The following is a 23,139-nucleotide window of genomic DNA, read 5'->3' on the forward strand; positions in this document are numbered from 1 at the left end:
GGCGGGCGGGGCCGGGGCGGCTGCGGAGCGCCCGCTCCCTTTCCCGCCAGCGGCTCCATGGCGGCATCGGTACCGCCCGGTGCCATCCCGTTCCTCCCTCCATTCCCGCTGTCCCGGGCACGTTCCACTCTGCGCTCCTTTTTCTCCCCCCAAAACAGGCAAACCCCGTAGCCGCCTATAATAGCCGGTGCCGTAAAGCGAGGTGTGGGCGGAGTGACAGTCGCGAGGTCCTCTGCAGCGAAGATGGCGGCGGGGGAGGCGAAGTCGGTGCTGTTCGTGTGCTTGGGTGAGCGGGGCGAGGGGCGGCCGCTCCCGCTCTGCGCTCGCCGCTTCTCGGCCCAGGGCACCGGCGGGGTTGGGTGGGAACGCGGTGAGGCGAGGGCCGGAACGGGGGAAATGTGGCAGGCCCACCGCGGTGCTGTAGGCGTCCCGCCCTCGTATGGTTCCGCGGGTTTCCCTTATGTAGGAGGGCCGGAGTGGTAGCCAGGAGGGGAGGCAGAAAGCGGAATCCACCTGCGCCCTTTTCGCCATAGGAATAACGAGGAAGAGCTTAGCGTTGAGGGTGGCAGAGCACTAGAAGAGGTTGCCCAGGGTGGTCGTGGAGTCTCCCTCTCTAGAGACATTCCAAACCCACCTGGACGCGTTCCTGTGTAATCTGCTCTAGCTGACCCTAGAGTCCAGGGGGATTGGACTAGTTAATGTCCAGAGGTCTGTTCCAACCCTAATAGTTCTGTGATTCTGTGAAATCAGTAGGAAATGGTGAAGGAAGTAAAATCCAGTGTTGACAAACGCGAAGCTTGTGTGTGGGGAAGAGCAACACCTAAATAGGCATAAACCAGCTCTGACCTAAGGCTGTTGCTTGGGGGCAGCACGGTGAGGTGGCTTTGAACAGCTTTCTGAGATGGGTTGTGCAGCACTTGGCTTCTGGAAGAGCGGGATGGGAACGGGGAGCCTGCCCACAGGTTTGCTGTTGGGAACACCTGACATGGGAAAGGGAGAAAAAATCACAACAAGAACCACTGAAGTTAATGTAACAGCCACTGTAAAAAGAGGGAAAGAAGGTTAGGACTTTAAGTAAGAAAAAGAACTTGGTGGGGGCTGATCTGTTATAATCTAATAATGAAATTTGCGGTCTGTTATGAAAATGAGTGAAAAGAGTAAGATTTTTTTGAAAGGCTACCAAAGTGAAGAAATAGGAAACTTTCTTTTACTCATACTCTGTATGTTTAAGTTATAAATCCTGTCATGCAAAGTCACAGAAAATAGAAGTGTAGATGGGATCAGAAATCACTTGAATGCTTTTCTGAAGCTTAGGACAATTAATTACTGGTAAACAAGATAATGACAACTAGCAAATAGCTAACTTAACTACATAGATTACAGAGCCATACCCCATTTTGTATATGTTTTCTCTAAACTTCTGGTTTCTTCAGGGGATAACAAGCTGGATGACTCTCTGCTCTGATATAGGAGGGCTGTTAACAGTATCTGCTTCCTAGCCCCTATAATCTTACCTATGTGCTATAACTCCCTGGCATTTTGCCACATTTGTTGCAAAACCATTAGTTAATCTTTGGGCTTTTCACTGGTTTTTTTTGTTGTTGTAATAGGAGACATGCAGATTAATTGAATAGCAAACCAAGAGTTTAGTTTTGGAAATATGTTCTGATGTTTACTTTAGAATAAAATCAACCCCTAATAATAATCCAGGGAAAACATCCTGTAGTAAGGGATTATCAGTTGCTGTGTGTTTGGAAGCTAGTGGTCTATACAGATATTTTTGTATAAAAACATCTTAATTAATATGAATCCTTCTTCTCAAACATGATGTTCTGAAGACAGTGGTAATCACCGTCGCTGTGTGCTGAAGGGTGAGCCAGCGTGGAAGAAGACTGGCCTGGCTGAACAGGGAGCTCTGGCTGGAACTGAAGGAAGAAAGGAAAGATTATGAGCTTTGGAAGAACGGGCAGGCAACTCAGGAGGACTAAAGGATGTCATGAGGTTATGCAGGGAGAAAAATTAGAGGGTCCAAAACGCAGCTAGAACTTAAAGTGGTTACTGCCATAAAAGACAAAAGAAAATATTTCTGTAAATACATCAGCAGCAAAAGGAGGGCTGAGTAGAATCTCCGTCCTTTATTGGATGCAGGGGGAAACAATGACAAAGGATGAGGAAAAGGCTGAGGTATTTAATGTCTTCTTTGCCTCAGTCCTGAACACTAAGATCAGCCCCTGGAGCTCGAAAACGGGGATGGGGAGCAGATTCATAGAACAGAATCAGATCCACTAAGGTTGGAAAAGACTTCCAAGATCATCAGATCCAACCTTTGAGCAAGCACCAATCTGTCAACTAAACCATAGCACTAAGTGCCACATCCAGTTAGTTCTTGAGCACTTCAGGGACAAGGACTCCCTCACCCTGCTGGGCAGTTCCCTTTCAATTCTTAACCACCCTTTCAGTGAAAAAAATCCTCCTGATATCCAATCTGAACCTCCCCTGCTGCAGCTTGAGTCCATTTCCTCGTCTCCTATTGTGAATGGCCTGGGAAGAGACCAGCTCCCACCTGTCTACAGTCTCCAGGCAGTCGTAGAGAGCAGTATGGTCTCCCTGAGCCTCCTTTTGTGCAGGTTAAACAACCCCAGCTCCCTCAGCTGCTGCTCACAGGACTTGTGTTCCAGCCTTGTTGCCCTTCTCTGGACATGCTCCAGCCCCTCAGTATCTTGTAGTGAGGGCCCCAGACCTGAATGTAAGATTCAAGGTGTGGCCTCACCAGTGCTGAGTACAGGGGGACAATCACTGCCATGGTCCTGCTGGCCACACTATTGCTGATACAGGCCAGGGTGTCACTGGCCTTCTTGGTCACCTGGGCACACTGTTGTCAACTGGCTGTCAACCAGCACCTCCAGGTCCTCTTCTGCCAGGCTGCTTTCCAGCCATGTTTCCTGCATTGAGAGAGCTGCTGGAGGTGCTCACCGAGCCACTTTCAATGATTTACCATCAGTGCTGGTCAGCTGGAGAGGTTGACTGGAGGTTGGCAAATGTGGCACTCATCTACAGGAAGGTTTAAAAGAATGATCTGAGGAACTGCAGGGCTGCCAGCCTGATGTTGGTGCCAGGGAAGGTCATGGAGCAGATCATCATGAGTGCCATTATGTGGCACTGGACAACCAGGACATCAGGTCCAGCCAGGCTGGGTTTAGAAAGCGCAGGTCTTGCTTGAACAACCTGATCTTCTGTGACCAAGTGACCTGCCTAGTGGATGAGAGAATGGCTGTGTATGTTGTCTACCTGGACTTCACTATAACCTTGAACACCATTTCCCACATCATTCTCTTGGAGAAACTGGCTACTTAGGGCTTGGATAGGTGCACTGTTTCCTGGGTAAAAAACTGGATGTGTGGGCCCAAAGTAGCAGTGAATGGATTTACATCCAGTTGGCAGCTGGTTATGAACAGTGGTTCCCTAGGGCTCAGTATTGGGATCAGTCCTGTCTAGTATCTTTATCAATGATCTGGACAAGGGGATTGAGGGGTACTGTAGTCAGTTCACAGACAACACCAAGTTGGGTGGGAGTGTTGAGCTGCTGGAGAGTAGAAAGGCTCTGCAGAGGGATCTGGACAGGCTGAATCGAATCCAATGATAGGAGGTTAAACAAGACCCAAGTGCCAGGTCCAGCTCTTGGATCACAACAACCCCCTGCAGTGCTGCAGGCTGGGGACAGAGTGGCTGGAAAGCTGCCCTGTGGAAAAGGACCTGGGGATGCTGGCTAACCACAGCTAAACGTGAGCCAGTGTGTGCCCAGGTGGCCAAGAAGGCCAATGGCATCCTGGCCTGTATCAGCAACAGTGTGGCCAGAAGGACCAAGGCAGCAGCGATTGTCCCCTTGTACTCGGCAGTGGTGAAGCTGCATCTCAAGTGCTGTGTCCAGTTCTGAGCCCCTCAATCAAGAAAGACATTGAGGTGCTGGAGTGTGTCCAGAGAAGGGCAATGGAGCTGGTGAAGGGTCTGGAGTACAAGTCTGATGAGGGGCGGCTATGGGAGCTGGAGTTGTTTAGCCTGGAGAAAAGGAGGTTCAGGAGAGACCTTACCACTCTCTACAATACCTGAAATAAGTTAAAAGAGACGAGAGGAAATGGCCCCAAGTTGCACCAGGGGCGGTTTAAATTGAATGTTAGGAAAAATTTCATCCCAAGAGCATTGGAAGAGGCTCTATAGGTATTTAACAGATGCGCAGACATGGTGCTTAAGGACATGGGTTAGTGGTGGACTTGGCAGTACTGGGTTAACAGTTGGACTTGATCTTCAGGGTCTTTTCCAACCTAACCTATACTATGATTTTGTGAAACAATTCATACATGTGGGTTTGTAAGCCCAAAATGGTGATTTGCACTATAACAAGGTTTTAATGCAGGATCTCTTTTTAGTATAACGTAATATAATAGTTTATATAAATTATTAAGCCTGAGGAAAGGGTGGCCAAGTCAGTACCAATGTTAATAGGAAGGATTTTTTTAATCAAATGTTGTAAATAGTTTTTAAATTTCCTCTTCTGTGTTACTGGGTTATAAAAAAAATCTTAGTGATATGTGGTGTGAAAAGCTAATTGACTTGATAAGCACTTCTCTTTTTTCCAATTAAATATACACTCTTTTCAGTTAAATTTTGGAGGCAACTTGTTTCTTCTTCCTGCTTTAAGTTTGCTTAATTTTTTTTGGTTATTCTTCAAGAGTGATACTTTTTTTCTCCTAAATTTTATTAGGAATAATAGCTGAGATTATTGCTGAAAAGAGTACTAAACAGATTTCTAGAGCTGCATTTAACTGTAGTATTCTTTGCTAGTTAATGCAGTACATTAATGCTAAAATTTGCCACATCTAGTGAGGATCCCAGAAAGGACAATCCTTCATGAAAAATTACATTTGCTTTCTACATTGTTTTGAAAGAAACCTATTACTGAAATATCTATCGACTGTTCTTTGTTTGTGATGAAATAAGCATATACTCATTACACAACAAAATACAATCTAGTTAATGTGCATAAATACATTAGCGATAAAGGTTTCTCATCACTGAGAAATAATTGAAATACCCAGCAACATACCTAATTACAGCATATGAAAAGGCACCAGAAAATATTTTTTTTTTCATTTAAGCAAAGAAATAATTAAAAGTGGAGGTGAATCAAAATGCAGTTTGCTCATTTTACACGTATGTAGCTCATGTAATTAATAGTTCAGCTCCAGAAATGAGCTTAATATGATGCTGTGTTACATAAATCAGTCTCTTTTTCTCTGATGACTTCTCCAGTATAACACAACAAGCTGAATAGGCATCTTAGAGCAGGCACTGGCTTACTGATCTCCTCCATAGATAGAGGAACAGTTGTAAGATGGGTGTACTGTTGAGCAAAGTGGGTTTGGCTGGGTCTTCAGCAGATTAATGCTTGTTGTGAATCACTAATTTTGAGTCTTCTCCCTGGGCACCCAGACTGCATAGAATAATTTCTGAAATGGCAACTAACTTAGTGGGTATGAGGGCACTAGACAAAGTTACAGAGTGATTTGAGTTTCCCAGTTCAGTTGTCATGATTCATCATATTGTTTAGATATAGCCAAATACTAGGTTTCATGGGACAAAATGCTATTTATAGCTGCAGAATGGGACAGCAATAGGTTGGGTAAGACATTGAAGAAGTAATGAAAAACAATTGCTGTAATGAGGATTCTTGGCAAGTTGACATAAAGAAATTGTCTTTTTTTACAAAGAAGAGAATGTTAGATAAGTGTAAGGAAAATTTATCTTTCTTCTATGCAGTATTGGTAATAAAGCTGTAAGAATACAGTGTCTTATTTAATCTGTGTTTAGAAATGATGCAGAAGTACTAGAGAGTTGAAAGCATGGTTGTAAAAGTAATCTTGGAATTGAAAAACAAGATACATGCTTAAAACATGTTAAGGTCTGCTTGTTGCAACTAGGTGCTTATGTGTTGAAAACTTGTGTTTTCCTGATGAACCTTTGGGTTGATTAGAAAAGCATAATGTACCAGCAGTTAAATAATTCAGGATAATTATTCTTGCTGCAAGGGAAGTTTTTTGAGGTGCACACACATACACACACACACACACACACACACGAATGCAAAGACCAGAGAATCTGAACTAAAATCAGTGTCTTGAATGGTTCCTCACAAAAGTAATTGAATGCTGAGTGTGACAAGATGGAAAGAACTAGGACTTGTGATGAAGTTCTGACAGGAATTTGAGTACAGAATGGAATAAAGTGACTGGTCAGTTTTAAATGCTTGTGAAGGGGACCTGATGAATGATGCAGATGATGCTGGGAAACATTATTCCAGTCACTTGGATAAGTGACCATTCATGGAAAGATAAGCAGAATAAAAATCAGGTTTGTACATGTGAGAGGATGAAAACTAGCAAAGCTTTAGTTATTAACAGCAGACAGAAAAATAAAGGAACAAGAGAAAAGCATTTGTTTGCATTTGGGGAAGGTCTGAGAGATGTAGGGAGCTGAATAAGGAACAGTTAAGATACAAAAACAATTGAGAGAATAGATGATTGGATCAACATACCCAGAGATGGGCAATGGACCTGAGCATCAAGTGGATCCAAGTTATCTTTCCTATCAAGTAGAAGCAGAGCTTCCCTTTCTGTCTGGGAATGGGTCAAAGATTAGTGCAGAGACTGGAGTAAGAACTCAAGAAACTAAGCATTAGCTTAGATCACTGTCACTGGCGGCCTTGTGTTTAGAAAATGAGTGAGAAAATGGTTCCAATACTGATTCTGTGATTGAAATCCCTTGTCCTTGAATCACTGTATTTGGAGATGTTTGTAGGATTAATTTCAGTGGATTGACTCTAGGTACCTTGGGCACTAGTTTTGTATGATAGAAAATGTCACTACAGCTTAAAGAACTTGAAATGCAAAAAAATGAAGGGAGAAGATAGAGATTTTGAGAACTTGAATACTGCTAGCTTCTACATAAAGCCAGCATGATCAGATCACTTGGAAATACAACAAAGAAGAAAGGAACACCAGGGGAGGTTAGGTAGTGAAGATAAGGTGTAGATAACATTTAACGAAAATAATGGTTAAAGTCCAAGGAGGAAGGTAAGTGCCCTACGACTCTTTTTGTGAAATTTCCCCTTTCACTCTCCAAATATGTCTGTCAATCCATAACTTAGGAAATGCTGTACATCTATGAGGAACCTCAGCAAAACCTCAGAAGACCAATGCGGGATGTAAAACTGGGTCTGAAATGGACAGAAGTTAGTGAGAAAAGTGACTCGAAAACAAGGATTAAGTTTGCATATGTCAGTGGGATAAGATAGGGCTTTACATCAATCTTAAGATGAATGACAGCAGTTGCAAGGAGTAGCATGGGTAAAAGTTGGTTAGGATGAAAATAATATGGCACAGTATGTGGGGAAAAGAGCTTCTGTTAAGTCAGTTCTGTGATTCTGTCCATAGTTCCCAAGAATAGATTTGAATGCTGATTGCAGTTCCGTAACAGTGTTAATACCTCTGTTAATATCTGAAATGTGTCATCAGGGAGGATATTATTTTTCAAGTCACAAACTGGGTTAAGTGTTTGTTTCAAAAATGATACAACTGGAGTTTATAGTTACTGCTAGAAGTGGTAGTTAATATGTTAAATCAAGGGTGATCATGGTGCTGATGGATAAAATCATGATGGTATTTTATATGATCTAATTAAAGCTTGTATTTATGACATTTATTTTAAGAAGTGGGCAAACTATAGAAGAGTGAAAATTTGGAGCAATTCAATCCATACAAAGCAGGAGGTTAAACAAATGGAAAAAGCCATGAGGGATTTATTTCAAAAACACCATTTTGAAATTTTGGGAGCTAGTTAATGAATGACTAGGACCAAGAGTATTAATCATTGGTTTTTACTGAAATGTTGACTGTAGTAATGAAAGTTACTGTTCATACACAGTTGTGTGGGATCATTCATACAGAGAAAAAACTTGGTACAGGAAGAAATGGATGGCCTCAACAGCTGGTGTAATGGGAACAGAACATAATAGTTTAGAAACAAGACTCAAAGATCACCTATTTGAAACAACAAAGCAAGAGAGGGAAGGGACAAATTAGAAGGAGGGGTTTATAATCATAAATTTGATACTCATGAATGAATCAAAGGTGATTGTAGAAGTTCTCTGGTTATTTTCAAAAGAACCTATTACAGACTTATTTTTTTATTTAAAAAATTGGAACAAACTTTTCCTGTAGTGTAGTCAGTCATTTTGCTTGTCAGTATTCAGGAAAAGTAAATTCAAACTAGAAGAAGTCCAGATCTGACTTTACTGGAGTGATTAGATAAGGTCAGTTAATTTCATGAGGACATTGAGAGCTTGGTTTGGTTAGTTTAGCACAGTTATGCTTGGCAAGGGTTCTGTATCTGTTGAAGGAAAGACAGAGACTGATGTTAACCAAGATCAGATGAGCAGAGACTTCCAGGAATAAATACTAAGTTGAAACTGGAAGGTCTTGTGCTACCACATGAAATTAGTATCTGGAATAGCCTTTTAAAATAATGATGCTTTTTAAAATGGAACTTGATGTAAGAGGAGCGGTGCTGTATATGCTTGCAATATCAAAGGATTGGGTTCATTGATATGAAGGTTATTTTCTGTCTTGTGCTATATGTTTCCATGTTTTGAAATTGTATTGTTTAATGCTTAACTCACTCAAGAAATGAGATTTTTTTTTTTACTTTATTACCATATTTTAAAGACTTTCATAATTAGTAGTACTAACCTGTTTTCTCATTTAACCACAAAAGGAACCCCAAAATTTTTCTGCTTTATTTTTCTCCCAAGACTGATTTAATTTCTGTGCATGGAATAAACTAATTCAAATAGTATTAGTATGTTTTCTCCTGGAAGAAGATATACTGACATCAGAACTCACTTAATATTTCAGCAAGATCAGTTTTTCAATGGTTAGCCCGTTCCCTTTGCCATTTAGTGATTTGATGTTCTCTAAATCTTTGACAGTCAATTTGTGTTGCTTCAGACCTTCACTTCCCTCTGTGATTTTTATAGTTGACATGAGTGTGGGAGCAAGTTATTAAATGCCCAGGTCAAAGTACCTTCTCTCTTTAGCAGTGAAGTACCTACCTTGGTGTTTTGTTTGAAAATGATATTAACTGCCTCATGTGAAAATTTCTTTTTGCTAATGGAAATTTAGCTTTGTTCATGGGCATTTCTTTCTTTCTTTTTACTGTTTGAGATTTGGAAAGAATTTAATCAGTAGTAGGAGAGTGATTTATTTAAGGGTACAGAGATGAGTTTTGCCATTTCTGGTTTTTATACTTACCTGCTCAAAAGTTAGAGATGAGCAAAGTTACACATTTTGTTTGATGGAAAGTGAAGATTTGTTTGTATGAGTTACTGCCATCTGGGTGATATATCAAGTATTATGAGTATCCATCTAGTTACTGAAAATTTCTGAAGGATAAAAAGGTAGAAAGAGTTAAAGTAATAGTTGAATAGGCTTTTTATTTTTGTTGAGACACTTCATTCTTTTTCAAATATGAATTTCTGTATGCATTTTAAGAGGTCTACCATAGATTGTTACAGTTGTAGTTACAGTTTCAGAACAAATATGCTGTAGATCCATTATTTTTAGTTTTTAATGGGGCTGTAATACATTGTTGAAATAGGTTATTTTTGAAATAAGGTCAGATCAAGTGGCTAGTGCAGTTGGAGGCCATTGGAAGGAAAGACTGATTATGTATTTGTATAAATACCTTAACTGTTTGCTGGCTGATTGACAGCACTTAAGCTTTAACATGTGTTTGGTTTTGTTCCTAATCCTATGTATTTTGGACAAAAAAAGTTGGGAGTTTTTTTCTGTGATATTTTTAGAGCCTGTGTAATTGTATTCAATTTTTGGGGGTTAGAATTAGTTTCTAGATGCTGCTCTTGATGAGGGCTCAGTTAATCTGTAGTGACTTGATTTCAGTGACCAAGAGTATTTTTACTACAGGTTGTTCAGCCATTTCACTATGTTCTCACAATGGTGGTGGCTGTGTTTTGGAGTTGTCCAAAAGGTTTTGCTCATAGTGAGGTAGTAATGTAGTAAAGTATTCAGGCAAATATTCATGATTCTCCATGCATTACTTGAAGGTGGTATTAGTTGAAATTTGGCAGTGTGTAGGAAGATTCAAAGATAAAAGTAATATGCTGCCATTTAAATTCTGTAGTTTTGCTGCCATTTAAATTCTGTAGTTTTGCTGCCATTTAAATTCTATGGTTTTGTCTTCTGTGATCACATATCCCTTATAAAGGAGAAGAGAGTGATGTGCTTACACAGCATTCGTCCTATTTATTTTAATAAGTTATATCTTTTCTTATAATAATACGCATTTCAAGAGACCAGTGGATAGTATAGAATCCTAGAATGAGTTGGGTGGAAGAGGATTATCAGCTAGATCATCTCATCTAGTTCCAGCCCCCTGCCATAAGCAGGGATGCCTTGCACTAGACCAGGTTGCTCTAAGCCTCATCCAAGGCTGGCTTTTTACATTTCCAGGGATGGAGCACTGCAGCTTCTCTGGGAAACCTGTTCCAATGTCTCACCACCCTCACTGTAAAAAAAAAAAAAATTCTTGTTTATGTCCAATACAAGTTTTCTCCATTTCTTTCTGTTTAAAGCTGTTGTCCCTTGTCCTGTCACTACACCCCCCCTTTATATATAGAAAGGTTGCAGTAAGATCTGATCTCCCCAGTTCTTCTTCAGGCTGCACAACCTTAGTTCCCACTCAGAGGTGCTCAGCTGTCTGATCATCTTTGTGGCCCTCCTTTGGACCCACCCCAACAGCTCCATGTTTCGCCTGTCCTGGGTGTCCCAGAACTGGCTGCACTAGTCCAGGTGGGGTCTCATGAGAGCTGAGTAGAGGGGCAGAATCCCCTCCCTAGACCTGCTGACCATGCTGCTTGTGATACAGCCAAGCATATGATTGGCTTTCTGGGCTTCAGGTGCACGCTGCTGGTTCTTATCCAACCTCTTACCCACCAGTGTCCCCAGGTGCTCCACTGGACCCCTCTCAGTCCCTTCATGCCACAGTCTGTACTGATATTGGAGATTGCCCCAACCCAGGCACAGGACGCCGGGTTTTTACAAAGTCTGCATTCTATCTAAGTAAATAAAAATCTTTAGTCTGATCTGGGCTGAAAAATCTGCACAATTACTGGTTTTTTATTTTCAATAGTCTGAAAATTCACTTGAATCTCTTGTTTCCATAGGAAACATCTGTCGCTCTCCAATAGCTGAAGCAGTTTTCAGAAAACTTGTAGCTGATGAAAAGCTTGAACATAAGGTAAGCTATTTATTTCTGTTCCAAGAAATAACTGTCTCGTAGCCAGTTAGAAATATAAGCAGTGAGGAAAGAAACATAAAAATATAAATTTGTTTTTCTGTAGTGGAGGATAGACAGTGCAGCGACATCTGCCTATGAAATAGGAAGCCCTCCTGACTATCGAGGACAGAATTGCATGAAGAAGCATGGCATTACCATGAATCATATTGCCAGGCAGGTACTGTACCTTAATTTTCTTTAAATCTGTGTATATATTTGTTTTGTTGTTACAGTGGAGGACAGACAGTGCTGCTGTTTCAGACTGGAACGTGGGGCGCTCCCCAGATTCAAGGGCTTTAAGCTGTCTAAGAAATCATGGCATTGAGACAGCACATAAAGCACGACAGGTAGAAGAGAGCATATTTTCTTTCTTATTCATACCCATGCCCTAACCATTGCAGTCACAGAAGTCATTTGATCAGGGCATAAGCATCAAGTAATAAATACTCTCTGCAGTTTTTTAAAGGACTCCAAAGTGGCCTAACTCTTCTAGTTGAGCTTCAGGAGTTTTTTGTTATTAAGGTTCATTGGAAGTATAATGGGAAAGCATTGAACCAGTTTCTTCATTATAGAAAAATCCTGCCTCCAAATGTTTAGTATTTTGAGCATTTTTAAAATACTTTTAAAAATTAAGTTACTCTAGTAATCTGTGATGCATCCTTCAGCAAGGAGTTGTATATTTATATACAAAGAAGTAGAATACCTGTTCATCCATCACAAAAAGCTTCTGCATTTGCATGAAGATCTTTTAAAAATATCTGGAGTGCTAAATTAGAATGAAAGCACTCAAACCCAAGATAAGTAGCACAGCTGGTGGTAACTTCAGAGGAAAACATATCCTTGAAGCATTCTTAAGTCAAAGGCAGGTTTGCCACTTAGTGAAATCCTTTAAGTTTTACCTAAAATTGTATCTGTTAACAAAAGAACATGTATTTCCATACTGCATTCCAGAGAGATTGGAAGTAAATGTGTCTGCATCTATTTAAATCATTCAGACACTCATATAAATGCACATAATTTACTTCAGTTAACTATTCTCTGGATATAAGATATTCCTTTAGGGCTTGACCTTTACTTAGTTTGAGTTTACGCCACTAGTTTTTGTATTGACAAAAAGATCAAGCAGTCTTGTTATTATCTTACATTTCTGTTCCCTTCAGAATTTTTCTAGACCTCACTGAGGTCATATTTACTTTCTTCACTTTTCAAAGACTACATGTTTAGTTTTTTGACTTTCAAAAATAAATTTTCTCAATTAGTCAATTGCCCTCTGCTGACCTCTCCTGATGTTAATCTCTGTTTATATGATAAACAGAATTAAGCCCAGCACCATTTCACATTTTTCAGTAATTTACTATTAGAATAGTTACTAAAAAAGTCTGTTGTGGTCTTTTCTTGTGACAACGTCCGGATTTACTGTTTATCAGTGCTTACAAACATCATTATTTGTCAATATACAAGCTAAATGGTTCTGAAACTATTCAATCAGTGTTTCAGTCATCACAGTAGTGTGACATGTTTGTCTTCTTAGAAGATATGCCTTGGAAACTTGAGAACTGTTCTTGGGTATTCCTAGAGTGGTTTATGAGCAGTTAAATTAAAGCAAAGGACCCAAAACAAGTTGATCCTCTGTCTTGAAGCAGATCTTTGTATCCTTCTTTGGCAGAGAAGGAATGAAAACACTTTAATGTTGCTTATACATTCTGGCAAATGAAGAGATTTTTCAATCAGAAGACTCTAAAATGTTACACAGACAGGGAGAGAAAAATTAAAAAATGAGGTAATAAAATGTAAGACTTAACAGGATGAAAATTTGTCTAAATCATCCCAGTACACATAGTTTGTTTTGTAAAGAAAATCTTAAAATCCCTGAACTACAGCTAACTGTTCATTTTGCACTGATGTTAACTATGTAGCTCCAAATTTTTTTTTCCAAATTTCTGTCATATGGTCTCTGCTGATTCTCTGAACTGCATACCTGTTATGGTCTTGTAGTACTTCTGAAAAAAGAGGTACTTGACAGTGTAGAATAGGACTTTTCAGAGTGGTCAGGTTAGTACAAGTGGAAGTGTATTTGTTTCACTATTAGAGACAAACTTAAGGATAGACTTTTGTGTGACACTTGTTTCAGAACAGATTAAGGAAGATTTAATACAGAAGCTGCAGAAATAGAGAGTAGGGATTTACCTTCTGTTGCCTTCGAAGTATTGTCATAAGATAAGTACCTTGTACAATTATCCTCTTCAGTCCTGTGGAAAACTGTTATCCACCCAGTGAAAGGCACCTTCTCTCATGTAATTTTTTGCATAATTATGATAATCATGTAATTTAGCATTTCTTTTTTATTCAATACTACAAGAATGGTTTATGTCAAAGAGAATATTAAATTGGTTGTGTCCTACCATCACATACAGTGATGTTAAAAGTGAATTATACTTCTAAGTTAAAAGTGAAGTATAAAAATAAATGTATATATTTATATATAAAATAAAGTTGTTAACATTTTAGTTAATGGTGGGTTGCTGTATGAAATTCTCTAAGCTCTTATTCTTCATGCACAAACCTGAGAGGTTTTAATCAGTTTCACTTTTATTCATGCTGAGGCCAAAATTGATTTTGGTATGACTCATACCATCCATTTGCTTTAAATATGAAATTGAGATTAGAAGAAGGTTGTATTAAACACTGTTTCACAACTGAATAAATTTGAGGATTACTGCCTCTCTGTGCGTTTTAGACAGAGAAAATGAGATTTCCCTTCTGTAAATAAAGGGAAATGTTTCACTAATAAATTAATAATTGTTATATGCATTTTTTAAATGTAAAGTAATTGTTATCTGTGTAGTTTCATCCCAAGTTGACTACTTGAACTCTCCACTTCTCAAAATGTTCATCAATTTTTACATCCTCAATTTCATCCCCCAAACTACTAGTTTTCATAGTTTTGAGGAGTACCTTCAGTTACTGGGGTTTGCTCAATGAAAGCTTTTTTTTATCTGACACTGTGTTAGGGCTTAAAAGTACAAGTGAAATGGTAACCTTGGTTTTAGGGCTGCATTTGCAACTGGTTTAGTGGTGGTCATAGGGTAATAACTGCCACATTGTCAAGTGATCCTAGTTTATTCTTACATTTATCTGTACAACAAAGAAATCCGTGCCCTCAGATTTTCACAGGGGCAAGTGTTCAGCTGTGTAGAGCAATCAGAAGCAGCTTGTAGAAGATTTGCCAGGAAAACAGAGCTATTTCCACTGCAAAAATACTTTTTCATAGGTCAGAGGCACTGCATGAATACAGCAAATATTTTTACAGTAAAAATAAACAAGTCTGTATTAGTTTTCATTATTAACCCTTTCTTTTCATGTTCACTCCTGACACACCTCACTCCTTCAGTTCTCTTTGTGTGTAATGTTTCATTTATGGTTTTTTTCTGGTGATAATTTCTGTCTGTCTTTTCTTACTCCCTTTTATGGGAGCTTAATCTGTATCTATTTGCTGTTTGCACTGATGCCATGATGATTTTTTATCTTTTCTTTTATACTCCTGTTGCACCTTTTTACAACTTCTGTATTCTTAGTGCTTTTTGCCTACATTCTTGGACTTGTTTGTTCAGCTCGGAGACTAAACATTTTAGAAGCTTTGTAGTTAGGGGTCAGTGTGCCCCAGACCCCAAGGTCCTCTCCAGAACACATTCTGTAAACTAAGATAGAACCATCCAGGGGAAGGTTCCTTGGGGAGGGGGGGTCATTCAAGCCTCTCATTGGGGAATTTTTGATAGCTATGCTAATTAGTAAAACCTATAATGTTGTACCAGATCTTTTGAGGGTGAGCATTGTGGTGTGCATTTCGATGCATTCGACGTGGATGCGTGCACCTAAGGATCCTTAAAATAAATACAGAGGTAAAACCCCTTTTCCCCTTCTAACCATGTTTGACTCTTGATTTTAAGACCAGGAAAAGGCATCAGCACAAAAAAAAAAAAAAAATAGTGTCTGCTTTGCCATCTAAACCTTTTTTTTTAAATACATAAATAATTTTTACAGGTTAAAACTCTGCCTTGCAGGATAATGTGTTTTGCCTTTTGGCTGTTTACTTGCTTACTCACTTCTCTAGCCCATTGTTTTTAGAGATGCCTGCCAGAAAACCCTGTTCTGAACAACCTTCCCAAGTTTCTCGGCTATGATGCTTCACACAGGACTGTGCAGTCTTAAAGTGAACTCTAATATTAGAGATTTTATTCCATTTCTTCATCCTCGTTATGGACACCTGGTTCAGATATCTTATCCCAGCATTCTGGGCAGGGTCCAGGAAGATTTTTCCCTAAGCTAGGCTTAAATGTAACGTGAAATAAAATGACAACTGGCAAATATCTGCAGCCATCCTTATAACAATAAGATGACATTAATATTTAAGCCAGCAGTTTATCTGCTATGTTTGCCTACATGACTGAACTCAGATCGCTGAATTTAATTTATATTCATGTTTAGAAGTCAATAAATTACAAGAAAGGAAAAAGAATAGATGATATGATGGTAGGAAGATGTACAATAGATCCCAGATTTTTTCACATCATACTACAAATTTTGTGAATTTACATGGGCTAAAATACTGTGGATGCATTTGTTTTTAAGAGATTAACTCATACCCTCATACTTCATCTTTAAGTTTCACTTGGTATCTTTTCCTGTGCAGTGGCAAATTTCTAGATTGGAAGTACTGCAACTGATTCCAGGTTACCTACATTTTTGTTGTCCTATCAAAAAAGTAATTTTTCTATTTTATTTCTAACCATTTTTATTGCATGGTTCCCATGATTGGAAATTGCTTTAGTGCTACTAGTTGAAAAGTACTAGAAATGTTGCTTTTAATGATGTTCTAAGTTGATGCATGAAATGTGAAAAAAAAAAAATAGAAAAGGCCCGTTAAATAGCTGACTTGGATTGTTTGTTTTCTTGTGGAATACTTGCAGAAATGGATAAATAATCATGGTAGAGTATATTTAAAATGTTGTAGGTTATTGTAAAATTTGATGAAGGTGCAGTTCTATTCTTTCCACCTGTGTCTTTTTTAATAAATCAGAGCTACAGAATTTGAAAACACTTTTTTCCCCCTTTTTATTAATCAAATGCAGTTTGTAGGCTAAAGCACCTGTTTTTACTTCTAGATTACTAAAGAGGATTTCCAGACCTTTGATCATATACTTTGTATGGATGAGAGCAATCTAAGGTAATGTATGAAGAAATGGAACAAATTCATATGGATTATTTGCAGTGATGTCTCACAAGTTACTTTGAAGACAGATGTCACATTTTACTGCTTAGCTTGTGTTGGGGTTTCTTTGTTTGGGTTTTATTTTTTTTACATGTATGTGAATGATGTGCTAATGGATGGATTCTTCACTTCTAGTAAGTTTAATTAGAGTCAGAATTCAATGGTTTATTTGTGTGATACATGCCACTCAAGGATTAAGGACATGGAAATTTAGTTACTTTGTGCTATATACAGCTGATGCCTGTATAATTAAGAATGAGGATGTACTTACTGTCTTGATTGAAGTGATCTGTTTTTCTAATTGCATGGCAGTTAAAAGACAAATTGGGAACTGGGAAGGGATTAAATATGGTGCAGGTTTTTTTTACTTTTTTATAGAAATAGAGGGAACTCTGAAATAAGCAAGGTTGTTAGCTTGGGGAAACATTGTTTTATTGTTAGCTGTGCTCTAGTTAAGCATACTTTAGAAAGATCTGTTTAAGTAGTTTCCTAGTGTAAAAATTTGGGTATCAGTAGCAAAATTTCTACTCAATTACATACATATTGAGGATTAAGGAGCTGAATTTGAATAAACTACAGGTGCCAAAGTGCTTCTAAGGGCTATTGGAAAGTTAGTTTAAGAAGGCCCAGACCAAACCATCACAACCAACAACAAAACCTAAATAAAGACCCTATTAGTAGCACATAAAGTCTTATAGAAGCAGCACCACTTAACTGAAATAAGAATGATTTTGTTGAATTTTCCAGAATGTCTTGAATAAGCTCTCTTCCACAGTCTTCATGAATGAAGGGTATGTAACACTGGGCTTGATTGCAGCATCTCAGGCAATGACGTGACAAGGCTTCTGTCTATTTTCACTTGAATTCTTAAACAGAAATTTGAATTAACAATTTATATGATATGTGCTCTAGGGCAGAAGAAACGTCAGAACTGTGACAGGAATATTGCTACTGCTGTGCTGAAGTTTTGCCTTTAACTTGCACTGAGTTCAGCCATTTTGCCTAGGAATGCCTATTTGTAGCTCTAGGAGGGCAGGCTGATTCCAGGTGTTGGTGGAATGCCTTGTCATATCAGAAAAGGAAGATTTGGGACATGTCTTTTCTTTAGTACCAGACCCATCTGACCCTCTTCTGTTCATTAAGTGGTATGCCAAAAGCCTTTAAGAAGATAGTCTGACATTTTTTTAATAATAAAAGGTTAGAGAATTTACTGAAAAATCTGTAAATTGAAACAATAACTTGATAGAGGAGCTCTGATTTTTCTTCAAGCAAAAACAGTACTGTGGTCTCACTGCTATTTCTAAACTATCTGAAATTAATTTCTTAATCAGAATTAATAATTAAAATTTAATTTCTTAGAACTGATATGGTTATGACTAAGTATTCACAAGAGGGGTTTTTGCCTTTTTTAATGGTGAGTAAGTAAAATGATGATTTGGTATGGAGATGTATAATGTTAAAATAATTTAGTATGTTCTGGGAGTTCATTGTGAAAATGGTAGTACTGAGCTGCCTTTAATCTGAAGATGATGAGAGGTGCATTTTAAGTGCCTTTGGGATAACGGATGACCATTTTTAAGCAAATAGGGAAAATGCCATCTCAAAATGAGACGCGGTGTAGAGGGAAGAGGATGTGACAACTGATGAAATGTTACAGTATATCAGAAGGAAAACAGGTGTAGCTCACTGATTTACCATTTTCTGTTAACTGAATGTGGTAAGATGTCACATGAGATAGAGGTAGTATTGAGAGAAGTTGTAGCATACCAGTCTAAAACACTGGCTTTGAGCAGATAGGAGAATCTTACTCGTACTTCTGGGAAAATACCTGGATAATTTCCATTGTTTTTTGTTCAGTACAAGCTAAGGGTGGGTGTTGAAAGTACTAATGATTGATTTGAGGAAGAACCCAATGAACTGACTGTTACAAAGTTTTTTTAAGCTGTGGGTCAAGTGCCTGACTGCTTGTTTATTCTCTGAATTCAGTTTATGTCCTCCTTACTCAATTAAAAAAGACCCCACACAACAAGAAAAACAACAACAAGCAGCAGCATAGAGTCCACAGGATTGACAGAGTCCAGACATGTTATTTTCCTATTTGTCTAGAAAAGATCATGAACATCTTGTGCTGATGCCAAAACTCTGAAGGAAAATTCAGGGGAAAATTTTATTTTCTCTTCTACAGAGATTTGAACAGGAAAAGCAACCAAGTTAAAGACTGCAAGGCCAAAATTGAGCTACTTGGAACTTACGATCCACAGAAACAGCTTATTATTGAAGATCCATACTATGTATGTGTAAGAAATTCTTTGGGTGGCTTGATAAAAATTGTGTTTGTGTAGTATATAATCTTCCCAGATCCCACAGTTGGTGTATGATATATAATCTGATGTTATACAAAGTTGAAATGTTAACATTTTTAAAATGGCTTAAGAAAACTATATATTTAATGGGATTGGAAAGGAAAATGTTACTATGCTTATAACAGTTACTAAATTTAAATAATGCAGTGCACCTATCTTTTTAATATTGGGTGAAGCCCTGTTTGATCAGCCTCCTTGCAAAGAGGATGTGATCAGGAAAGATAAAGACATGGACACAGGTGGTCAAAAAAGTTGGTTAGTACCAGCCAAGAGCAAACAATTAGACTAATATTCTTCAGTTTAGGAAACAGAAGTGGATGAAGATGCAGTACGGTTCTATAAAATCTTGATATGAAAAGCTGCATAAGGAATTGCTATTCATTACCCAGGAGGTAGAGAATATCAAATGGTATTAGTGGGGAGCAGGTTCAAAATAAAAAGATGGGGGGTTTTTTTGTTTTTTTTTTTTCCCCCACACAGTGCTTCATTAAACTGTGAAGCTCAACATGACAGGTTAGTGTGAGCATAAAAAAGGAAAATAGTTAAAAGGGCTCAAAAGTGAGTGGAAGAAATATGTGAAGGAAAGTCATGCAGGATTGTTAAATACAAAGTCACAGAGTTTGTCTGTGGAAATTCCTGAGTTCGGACTAGAGAGATCTACACAAAAGCTGCCACCAAGTATTTGCACTGTTTTTATTTTTTCCTAATGTCTGTTGTTTGCCATTACTGACAGCGGAAAAACCAGTCTGCAATTTGTACTTTCTCTTTAGCCAGTATTGTTATTCTTACAGTCTTTTTCCTCTCTTCTTTTTTAGGGGAACGAAAAGGACTTTGAAACTGTTTATGAGCAGTGTCTTAGATGCTGTAAAGCATTTTTGGAGAAGTATCATTAATGCTTCATCATACAATTTCTAAAAGAAATAATTAGCTTCTCCTGAAATATGTAAAGTTTACTTGATTGATGTATTTAAATTGTAAAATTATTCCTCTACATTCAATACTTACTCAGTTTAATTTTCTATTTTAGCTGTTCTGTCATCTAATGAAAAAATACAGAAAGGTTTTAATTGGATTACATGATCAACCATTTTGTCACACATCAGTGTAGTAATAAAGTATATAATTTAGGATAAATTTATCTGTAAACTCTTCCAGTGCTTTCTCACAAGCACTGCAAAAGTAACACCTTGCTTCCTTATATGCTATGCTGACTGAACTGAGGTCTTGTCATTGTGTCCACAGTGAGTTAATTTCAGTCAACTTTCAATGGTTATCAGTGAGATAATAATTGATGTATGACCTTGGTGTGTCATCCCAGTATCATTAGGCAGCCTTTGGATGGAAGGTGTTTCATGTGGAGCCTGCTAGACTAAAAGATCTGCTGCCTCATAGAACCAGCTAAGTCTTCCTTTGGTCTTCTGGTCAGTTCCTACCACACTGACACAAGCACATGTAACACAGCATTTACTTTGGGGGAAGACATACCAGCATAAAAGCTGAAATGTGAAATCACATTTTATATCTCAAAGTAGTAAAATACTCAAGTCCATGCAATATAATGGAATATTTCATGTAATCCCAGTTCCTACATGAGGGTCAGACAGTATTCCCAGATTTACTCAGGAGGTCGTACAGCCTGTCAAAAGTGTTCTTTGAGAGTACAGTCCAGTGTAAAGACAGTCCATCTGTAATACAGTACTAAGTTAGCAGAAGGCCAGTAAGTAGAGAGTTCTGCTCTTGGATGAAATTTGAATGCTTTGTAAAAATCTTATCTCCTGCTTGTCTGAACATCACCTTTCCTGTCTGCCTTAGACATGTAAATGTACTGAGATCAGTAATGTAAGCGATACCATGATGATTTTCCTGTTTTGAATATTCTCAGCATTGGTATGAACTAGTATTACCACTGTCTGTAAAACTGGATCTATAAAATTTGTTTTCTTACTTATTTAGCCTTGTTTTTGTCTCTTGCTGCCTTCCAAACTTGTAGTCTCTCTGCTTGTCACCTGCTCAGCGTTCTGGGAGAGAGATGGATTTCAACAGAAGATTGTGTTATTCTTGGGGAGTTTGGAATCCTGGTGTCACTCTGTGTGTATTGCAGACTTCACAATGGCGATTAAGTTTCTTGGGACTTCTGCTGTAGAATAGATGTGTTTGTGTTAGTGAGGTTTCTGTTTTGTGCTAAAATTTCAATCAGACATAAAACTTCAGAACCTGCTTAGAAAAGGCAGATGGTAGAGGGAATACTTAAATACAGAAATCAGAATCTTTGTGCATTATTGCATTACCATCAGTTTTGACTTCTAAAAAACAAACTAGGAATTGCAAGCTAATAGCTGTTTCACTTTTCAGGGACAAAGAGTAATACAGTGTTTCAGATCCGATTGAGTACTGACTCTGGAAAAATTCTTTTCAATTTCTTTTATGAACGTTTTGACAAGGTAAATGGGGGAAGATAACAGGCAGTTAGGGACAAAATATCCTAAATGTGGTGGAAATACTTAGGCATAATCTAATGTTACTCCTTGCCAGAATGACCATTTCAAATATTCCAGTGAAAGTAAAATAACTCAAAAGATAGACAACATGATGGTTTGTGTTTTCCCATTCATCGCTGTGTAGGAATTCAGCCTATGGTTTCTTGCATATTAAAGCTAAGATTGAAAGGTCTTAAATCTTTATCTTTGAGCTGCTGGGGTAACAAAGGAAATAAGAGGATATGGTTGTTTACCTTCACTAAGCTTAGGAATCTTCCTGTAAAGTGATACTTGGTCAAAGCTCTTTGTGTTAAATTCAGTTCAGGTTTTAAAAGTTTCAGCCTTGAGACAGATTTTCAGCAAGTAATCTATTGACTAAAGAATTCACCACCTCTACTCGGAGGAATAAGCTGGTTGATTTATTTTTATAATTAGTAGTTTTTTATGGAAGAGGGGAGGGAGCACTATGGTATTTTATACAAATTTGTTGAAGCCCAGAATACAGAACAGGGATTGCCTTCGGGAAGGACAGTTGCACAGAACCATTATTTGGGTTCAAAGAGAAACAGTGAATACAAATCATGTATCATACAGATGACTAACGCTCACACATCCAAAATACCACTCATGAAAAATGTAATTTTGAATGAAAAAAGAACCAACTTCTATCTCCCTCCCCACCCCCACAGCTTGTTATATTTTAGGTAGTAAAGTTAAGACTAAAAAAAAAAAAAAAAAAAAACCTGCTATAGTATAAGTGTATTTTGTCAGAGCATGCTGACTTCTGCTAAATCTAGAGAAAACTTATATGGGTTTATTTATATTAATTGCTTAAATCATTAAATAAGTTGGTATTTCCCTTTTACAAGGAAATTTTCTAGAAGGTTTTTCTTCAGCCAGATTTTGGGTATCCTACTAGAAAAAGAAAGCTTTACAATATTTTAAACTCCCATGTTAAGTATTGGGCTGTGATCTGGTCAGTGGAACCACAGTGAAGCAGAGTTCCACCCACATGTTTACCCTCATGTAGATGAGCAGCTTTAGTGAATCCCGTAGAAGTTGATTCCTTTAACAACCAAGTTTTCTGCAGGCATGTATTACATCCATTGAGATGTGGAACTTCAGCATTCAGTCATCATTGAAAGCAAATAAAAATATGTACTTCTCCCCTGCTAAATACAGCTATGTTCCAGGATGGGATTTTGTACTTCTGCCGTTTTCTCTTTTCTTCTAAACAGTTGGATGCTGAAGGCTCTGAAGTGTCAGTTTTCAGAATCTCAGCTCCAGTAGTTCTAAGGGTGCGGATGGTTGTGTTTGGTTTTGGTTTTACATTTTGTGGTTCAAATTGAGGATAGAATGGAAACTATGAATGCCAGCATTCAGATAAAAGTAGCTGTGGTTCATTGTAGTGGGGTGACCCTGGCTGGATGCCAGGCACCCCCCAAACTCTCTCTTGCTCCCCTCTGCAACTGGACAGGGGAGAGAAAATACAACGAAGGGTTCATGAGCAGAGATAAGAACTGGGAGAGATCATTCATCAAATGCCATCATGGGCAAAACAGATTCAATTTGGGGATATTAAACAAATTTTTTACTAACACATTCAGAGCAGGATGATGAAAGT

At 38.3% G+C, this 23,139-nt stretch overlaps 1 protein-coding gene across 2 annotated transcripts; it reads left to right on the top strand.

The window, feature by feature from the left end:
- Positions 1-183: 183 nt before the first annotated feature.
- ACP1 (acid phosphatase 1) lies at positions 184-20,986 on the top strand. 2 transcript variants are annotated; one of them, XM_039567895.1, is made up of 6 exons: positions 184-286; positions 11,294-11,367; positions 11,471-11,584; positions 16,569-16,630; positions 18,861-18,966; positions 19,854-20,986. In XM_039567895.1, the coding sequence occupies exons 1-6, from the start codon at positions 244-246 to the stop codon at positions 19,929-19,931; spliced, it is 477 nt and encodes a 158-aa protein (XP_039423829.1). In that variant the 5' UTR covers positions 184-243; the 3' UTR covers positions 19,932-20,986. The 2 variants fall into 2 exon arrangements, with proteins under 2 accessions (XP_039423829.1, XP_039423830.1); XM_039567896.1 differs by lacking the exon at positions 11,471-11,584 and adding an exon at positions 11,640-11,753.
- Positions 20,987-23,139: the final 2,153 nt, after the last annotated feature.

This window comes from Corvus cornix, chromosome 3 (genome assembly GCF_000738735.6).
Source record: "Corvus cornix cornix isolate S_Up_H32 chromosome 3, ASM73873v5, whole genome shotgun sequence".
Taxonomy (NCBI): domain Eukaryota; kingdom Metazoa; phylum Chordata; class Aves; order Passeriformes; family Corvidae; genus Corvus; species Corvus cornix.